Source organism: Dermacentor silvarum, chromosome 6 (assembly GCF_013339745.2).
Source record: "Dermacentor silvarum isolate Dsil-2018 chromosome 6, BIME_Dsil_1.4, whole genome shotgun sequence".
NCBI lineage: Eukaryota > Metazoa > Arthropoda > Arachnida > Ixodida > Ixodidae > Dermacentor > Dermacentor silvarum.
The window spans coordinates 28,736,997-28,745,279 of NC_051159.1; the positions used below are offsets into that span (position 1 = coordinate 28,736,997).

Sequence of the window (8,283 nt, forward strand, 5' to 3'; positions counted from 1 at the left end):
CTTTAGGTTATTGTCTGTTGTGGTTCACGCTTTCGGCCTTCAGATCTTATCCATTTGGTGTGCCCCTTTTCATCCACGCATGCATTCTTTGGTTGTGTGTTTAAATTGAAGAGTCTGATGGAAATTAGATTAGTTGAAAAGCTTGCGCTAGTCCATATCTCTACCCTCTTGTCTGTATTGCACATTCACTTCTGCCTGAGCATTTTGAATCAACAAGATTTACTGAGCCCCGTTCCACTCACGTAAAATCCTGGAGAAGCACCCGTGCTGGCTTGAAGGCTATCTCGACATCTTTGCCCTGCAGAGACTGCCAGTCCAGCAGTGCCTCCACATCCCGCTTCTTGACTTGGAAGCCATCACAGTGCCGCACTGCAGACTCAAGCAGCACGCGCACCGCAAATGGCAAACGGCCTGCAATGCAACATCCAATTTGTTGTCCATCAGACAAGACGACTCAAAGGCAAATGATATTGACCAGACAAGCTTTGTAATCCAAGAGCCCTGCAAAAGGCAACTCTTTCCGAGATCCATAGCAACCAAGTTCAAATATGCCACATGTCTTCTTTGTGATGGTTGTGCTGCTTCAAGTCAAACTTTTGTAATCCCATTTCATTATTATTTTATTCCCTAAAGCCAGAAAATTGCTATGCAAAATGTTCTAGCACTCATTTCTTCTTTTACAGTAGAAAGAAGCAAGTTGGGCAAGTAAGAAGAGATTCATGATAAGTGATGCGCAAAAGGAACTTCTTGTTGTGAACATCTTTGTTGAAACAAATGCCATACAAGGACAATGAACAAACCTGGGAATGCTTGCGATGGTGTAAACATCTTGTGTAAATGTTTGCTGCCAGATTTAATAAAATTAATGAGAAATTAGCGACTGCTTTACTGACTTATTTCTGTTTGTGTGCCGGTGCACAGCAAAGCCTACAGATGAAATTAAGTTAATTGAATGGTGACAACAAATGACTTTAGGCGCATGCTTCCCTCAGTCCCTAACAAGATGATGTCGCCCTATGAATATTGAGTGCCACGGTATTTGCTTTAGTGTGTCATAGGCACTGACCTGTTGGAAATGCTGATCTCTCCGGACTATAGGGAACATAGAAAGATACATCATCATGGTTCCACTGACAAGCTTGTGGGATAACTTGTGGTACAGGGTATATGCACTTTAATGGTCTGCGTCATTGTTTTCATTCATTACTGAAACAGCTGTACATATTATGCTTCACTTTCTTTCTAATGCTTGGCAATTTTTGTAAAAACAATGTTATAAATAAAAAATCTGTTTCAAATATTTGGCAGACTTTTCTACCTTTTAGGTGCAACAAACCTAATCAAAATTTGTTCAGTAGATACCAAACAAAATGATTTCTCCCCTCCTGCTAGTTCAGAGAGAAACGGGTGAGGCAGTGCCTGTTCTTAAGGCACGGTGCACTCAGTGTTACTTTCTGTGCCCGTATGTTGAACAGGTATCGGAAAGGCAATGTTATAGTGGCAAGCACACACGGCCCCACAATGCCGCTATTGCAAGCCAAGCGCCACTTGATTTAATTTATAGAATATAACATCCAAAAACAGCACGGGAACAGTGAGAGATGCCAATCTAGAGGCCTCCGGATTTTATTTCTGGTATTCTTTAGGATACCTCGATTTGGGTGTGAGTAGGTTGACAGTGTTCATAGAACAGCACTTAAGGACAAGGACTAAAAAAAACACAAGACAGGCGGGACACTGAACTTCCAACTAGGGTTTATTTCAAATGCCTGGTTATATTATACACGCTGCGCATCATGCACACATCATTATACAACAGATTGCAATATATTTAATCAACTCACATGTCCACGTACCTGGAAAGAAATGACACTTTTCTTTCATACAGTGCCAGGTGATATGTGTCAGCTGTGCCTCTTTGGTGCTGTATGAAAAAGAGCTGTAATTTTTTTCAGGTGACAAAACTTGATTGAATTGTACAATCTTTTGGATGATCATGTGTGCCTTATGTGCAGTGTGTATAAAGTAACCAGTTGTCTGAAATAAATGCTAGTTGGAAGTTCAGTGCCCGTCCTGTAGTATGTGTGTTTTTCCGTATTTGTCCTTAGCGCTGTTATACGAACAGTTAACATGCGCCTAATGTTTGGTTCACAAGCGTCCTTGCACTCCATCTCCATTTGAATGCAGCAACTGGGAAACTGAACACGCAACACTGTGCTTTAAACACAACAGCGCTTGAACCCTCAAGAAGGCTTTGCGTGTACTTCACATGCCAACAGCTGAGAAACAACGATGAGCAAGCAGACAGGGGCTCATCAGCAGTTCAAGTCCTGCGATAGCCCTGGGGGCATGAGATAGCGCGTGATAAAGGCAGCTGCGTTTGTTCACGCAGCATTTGTATGTCCCCTACTCTCCATCACATCATTTCTCACAGTGGAGAATTTAAGTCTTCACATTTTGTGTCCATGGCAAATTTTATCCGACTCCACCACGTGAACGAGGGGAGATTGTGTTTTAAAAAACGAGCAACCTGAAATGAAGCTACAACAGACGGCAGCAGAGACAACACATTCAAGCTTGTATCCGAGAAGTAACTACAGTGCTACCACCCCTGCGTCCTCTAGCACATGTAGCGTCTGGAAAGCACATAAATAACAGACTGGCTACTTCTGTACTATTTGACGGTTCGCACAGGATGCTTCACAGACAGTGAAAGCGCTAAATACAACTTTCTTATTTTAAAAGGTTAACAGGAGGTGTACAAACTCTGATAGTTTACATTATCCCACAACAACCCTAATGCCCGACCTTTCAAGACTGGCATTCACACACACAGTCCCGAAAACTAGTCACTTATGCAATACATTAAATTTTTCCTCTACACTCATCTAATGCAAGTTTTGCAAGACCTGTAAGCAGCCAATACCAGCCACACAATAAACTAAGGCAATTTCTTAAACACCACTTTTCATGTTGTGCAACATCATTTGTAAACAATTTCCTTTCTTTTTGTCTGCAAACTTTTACACAAGATTTTATATCGATGACATGGTGATAGCTGAGAGCATGCCTGCAGAGAGACCCAGCTTAGGCATCAAAGTAAAATGGAAGCCATTTTTGTCAGAGGTTTTGTTCACAGTGAAGAAAGGAAAGAAACTAAGTGGAAGCATGCAGGCAGGTCTTGCAAGCAAACTCTCCACTTTTTCTCTCTCTAAAAGTTGGTCCAACATGTGACGCCTGCACTCGGAAAACTGCGTTTGCTGCCTCCGCAGGTTTTATTTCATGTGAACTAATGCGGGTAACTTACTAACTGCCCGGTGCACATATTCTCTCGGTGCACTTGCGAAACTTCGGTCATTTCTTGTAACATATATGTCTATCTCCTTCATTAAAATGTGCAAATGCAGATGCTGTACGTTGCCGTCGCACCCACTGTCATTTCAGAAAAGCGGGTGTTGAGCATGGCCGTGAAAGACACTAAAACCTACAGTGACATGATCACCTTGCTGGCAAAGCTTTCCCTGGCTTCAATTTTATCCCATGATGCTCCTCCCTCATTGCTTTCCTTTCTCCATGGCGTCTTGGCACTGACAGTACAACGGGTGGGCAAGGCTAACAACAGAGGCGCCGACTGGCATTTATTCAAATAGATTTCAATATATAAAATAGAAGATGCGTACATTAAGCATGTGGCTTCCCGTCATGTATATTTCAGACTTGAAAACAAACGCAATTTGATAGTCATGCCTGTGTTATCACCTTTGCTTAACTCGCATCCTTAGAGCTATTATTGCAATGCTACATTCACTATACTCACCAAAGTGCTGTTAAAATCCACAATGATCAATATGAGCTGATGTCCATTGCAGTATCACTATCTGCCTTTCATTCTGGCTTAAGAAGCCTTCTCTAGTGGCGTGTGATGGTTTTACTATCAGCAATTTACATAGACAGTGTAACCAAATTCGCTTCAGCTGCGGAACTGCTGCCTGAGAATGTTTGCACTGTGTGGAATTTCATTCTGTGCCTTTTACACTTATATAAAAACTTGTTTGTTAGTTATTTATCTGGCCATCACAGATACTCCCCAGGGAGGACACCTACGTACACGAGGCTGAGGTGGAAAATAATGTGACAATACATGGAGCAAAGGCCGCGTCACTATTAAACTGACGCATGAGAACAACTAAAAGCATTGATGACAGCTCACTCATCTCATGAATGACCTGTCATCAACAACAGTTCGCTGTAAACAGTTGCCTTACTTAATTTTCTTGCTGCCTTTGCTGAAAAAGACGTTTATCACAAGCAATTACATTGCACTTGCTTCCATTAATGAGACGCACAACTTGGCTATCTGGGCTACAATATTACACATACTGACGGGCTGTCCATCTTTTTAATACTTAAGTAGTACTTGTCCTCAGTAAAATTCGCTTAATGAATGCCTAACTACTAATTATGTACTACATGTGACAACTACTATTATTCTAACAAACAAAAAGACATTTTTGAGATAAAGGCTGGTGCATCATGCCAGTTTAGTTTCGACAAACACAAGCATTAGACAAAAGGAATACAGGCACGGAGAAGAGAGAACACATGAGATTCCCAGCCAAACTTTGATGCGGGGCCACATGCAAAAATGCTTGTGTACTAAGATATAGGTGCATATTAAAAAACCCTCCACTGTGTCTCTTATAGCCCCAGCATTGCGCTGAGGTGTTACACAAAATGAATGAATCAATCAGAGGAGACAGGCTGACTAACAACTGCTATACCTTGCATTCTTCTCAGTTACCACCCCACTGGTCTAAAATTCGAGCTTTATACATTTCTTTGACATCTATTGTAGTCTTTTGTTGACGAAAATCTTTCAGTATGACTGCGCACTTGCCCTGTGCTAGCAAATATGCATGTACTTAAGGCCGTAAGCATACATACTGAGTGCGCAAGCACAAGACATGAAAGTAAACAAAAAGCATGCTGTCGATCCACAGCAAGTAGTTGCTTTTCTACAAAACCTGCTTTGACAATTGTTATAAAACATATTTCACTCAATGTACCACATCAGAGGACAAGTAGGCAGCTGCTGGCAAATGTCTCTCCAGAATACATTACTTTGTAGAAACACAGTGGCGAGAGCGCATCGATAATATTTGGTACATCTTCCATGAGGATGTCCCAGCCGGATGGCCATCTTTTTCTGCGCTCAAGATTGATTGGGAATCCTGCATTCACTTAGGCTCATGTTACATGGAATTGATTAAACGAGCAAGTGTTGAACTGACTCACCGTAACGGGCATCCCCTAGGTCGGGAAGACTGTGATACCGGTATTCCTTGCCGTCCACAGCAAGAGTTCTCACGCAGTCACTGTACGGGTTCACTGTAAATACCATGACGTTCACAGCTAAGCGCTCCTGAATGCCACAGAAACAACCGCAACTAATGAATAAGTTGGCGCATCATGAACGCCGCTGTAAATGTGCCGATCCTGCTGTTCTAGGGGCAAAGGAAACTCACGGAAAACACTCGCCCGCCACGAATTGGTTGATTCAGTTAATTATTTAACGCTTTCTGAATTACGTTGTTCCCAACTAATGACGAAACGGTAGAATATGTAGCAATGTGCACGATCACAATAACAGACATATCCCAAACACCAGATTGATCAGGCAATAAACACGTCCATGAAACACCACGAGCCTCGTCAGCTGTTATCCTAACGGGAACGTGCACGGCGGTACGGTTATTCTATGCACAAGCCAGGGACCGCTTCTCCAGGATAGGGCACTAACGACGCGCAGAACAGCACTATGGGCATACCCCTTGCCATGACCGCAGACACGAAGCTCACGTAGCGCTGGGCAAAACAACTCCACAGTTCACACAGCTAGCAAGCCAGTCCACCCAACGCCTCCTATCCACCGCACCAACCCTGATAAATGGAAAGAAGGAAAGTGCTGTCGCTTATCTTTCCTCTGCTAGAGTTCCGCCACTTCATCGCGTGACCAGTCCCAGACAAATGCCCTTTCCCTTCCTTGCAGACTTTCCTTTTAGAAATAACACAATCGCAAGAGTTTCTCTCAACAAGTAATTGCGAAAAATGGGCCTCAGGAGTACTGACACAATATTTCTGACGTTTTGTTCTTCTTTTGTATTTTTTTTTTGCGTCAAATGAAGGTACTCGACCTCTAAACCCTGAAAAAGAGAAAGTCGCAAGTCTGGAGCACCCTAAATAATAGAATAGTTAGTGTCGAAATTTACACTCAAGCTACGGTTGCCTCCGATAGGAAAAAAAAAAAAAAAAAAAAAAAGACAGATCTTAAAGGTTGTGTTTTGCGAGCATCATACGCCTAAAAAGTGTTGTCCAAAAACGATGTCTATACGTGTTTTCGGCTCATGCGATCGCCTCCGCCGCAAGCAATGACAAAGAACATAACCTTCAAAATCGACTAACCGTTTCTTATTAATTTTTTTTTTTTTTTTTGGGGGGGGGGGGGGGGGGAAGGTAAAGGCCGTCATTATTGGAGCGTAAATTTGGTGAATTTTACGCCTTAGTAGTAGCGCCCTCTAGATAACAAATGCAGGTCTTGAGGCTATGCTTTTAGTGGTAGCATGCGGTGGAAGTAAGTTTGGGGGTTGGGGGGGCGGGGGGGGGGGGAAGAGCTCCTTCTTCCATGAGAGTTTTGGACACCACTAGAGTGTACTAGACATTGGCATAGAGAAAGAAAAAAAAACTTTTTTTTCTTTCTCTATGACATTGGTCGAGTGGGCCGAACGGCGCTCTCCCGCTGAGGCGCCGCGTGTGGAAAAATTGTGCGAGGGCGCTGCGAGCGAACTGAATTGGGGCGGAGACGAGCTCCGCGGCATATTCAACGTACTTTCGCTGCGGGTGCCGAGGCCGATTGCGCATAGTACGCTCTTAAAATAGTGCTTTATTTCAACTGCAAAATTATGTTCCCACCATTTTGCCAAACATATATACTTGAGGCATGGATTATACAACGCGTCGTCTTCAGTTTTGCTGTCGTTGTCAAGCGCGTCGTCTGCTAGCGAGCGCGCGTTCGCTACGCGGATATGCTGGCGGCGCCCAGTTTTTCTCGCAGAACGTCTGTGTAGTGCATTTTTTTTGTTTTAGTTGCTTTGGTGCGCCCATGACTCTTGACGGCGGGTACCAAAGGTAGTTTTAGCCAAGTGAACCATTGTTTTTAACACTGTCTTCTAAAAGCAACTGGCATCTCGGCAACATGAAGCTACGCCAGCAGTTTCCAACGGCGCGACCTTGATGTTGCCCAATCCAGTTCGATCGCAGCGCCGCCACAGTATTTTTCCACGTCGGGCGCCTCACTGCAAAGCATGCGCCGCCCCAGCCGCTCGTCCCACTCGACCATATTCTAGTACACTCTACTTTGCAGTGAGGCGCCCGACGTGGAAAAATACTGTGGCGGCGCTGCGATCGAACTGGATTGGGCCACATCAAGGTCGCGCCGTTGGAAACTGCTGGCGATACTGCTCGGCAGGGTCATTCGCACTACTTCGCGCGCTGGTATTTGCGTTAAGACCTCTCAAATGGTGTTCATAATCGAATATGACATGTATATATGTCTTAAGAGTAAATGCCTTTCTTTCTCTTCATTTTATTTTTTAATGCCACTCGGTGATGCGCGTGCATTGCGGCCGCAGTGTCGGCTTTCATTCTACTATGTTATTGCACGGTTCCTTTTGGAGAACAAATAATTTTCTCGTTCTTCAAGCAGCATGTATCTCTCGTGTGTATTGTTCCGCATATAGTTTTCCATCAGTAGGTCTTGCGAAACGCAAACGGAGAAACATATGTAACCTTCCTGCTTGCCGCTTCAAACAAGTAAAGCATATCTGCCCCATCCGGTACCTTGTACTCAGATTTCTTTCTTCTTTTGGGTTTTTTTACGTGCCAAAACCAGTTCTGATTATAAGGTACGCCGTAGTGAAGGGCTCCGGATTAATTTTGGCCACCTGGGGTTCATTAACGTCCACTACAACGCAAGCACACGGGCTTCTTGCATTTCGCCTCCACCGAAATGCGGCCGCCGCGGTCGGGATTCGATTCCGCGACCTCGTCCTCAGCAGCGCAACGCCTTAGCTAACTGAGCCCCCGCGGCTGGTACTCAGATTTACGGGAAGCATTGTTATTGAAAAAAAAAAAAAAAAACTGCAGCGCCACATTCTATTCAAGTTTCCGCCTTACTCGCGTAACAGAATGCGGAGTAATTGGTACGGGGTCCTTTATCGCGGTCGG

The 8,283-nt window shown here is 44.0% G+C and overlaps 1 protein-coding gene across 4 annotated transcripts in view; it reads right to left on the bottom strand.

Annotated features, from left to right (window-relative positions):
- The window catches only part of LOC119455352 (cytoplasmic aconitate hydratase-like), a 607,544-nt gene that overhangs the window by 141,592 nt on the left and 457,669 nt on the right, over positions 1-8,283 (bottom strand). Inside the window, exons 1-3 of one of the 4 annotated variants that reach the window (XM_049668714.1) lie at positions 5,829-6,018; positions 5,296-5,388; positions 243-411 (exon numbers count right to left, since the gene is read on the bottom strand). In XM_049668714.1, coding sequence (XP_049524671.1) covers positions 243-411; positions 5,296-5,388; positions 5,829-5,838 — 272 coding nt within the window. In that variant the 5' untranslated portion in view covers positions 5,839-6,018. Of the gene's footprint in view, positions 1-242; positions 412-5,295; positions 5,389-5,828; positions 6,019-8,283 lie in introns of those variants that run through there. The other 3 variants (XM_037716735.2, XM_037716736.2, XM_049668715.1) reach the window with 3 other exon arrangements.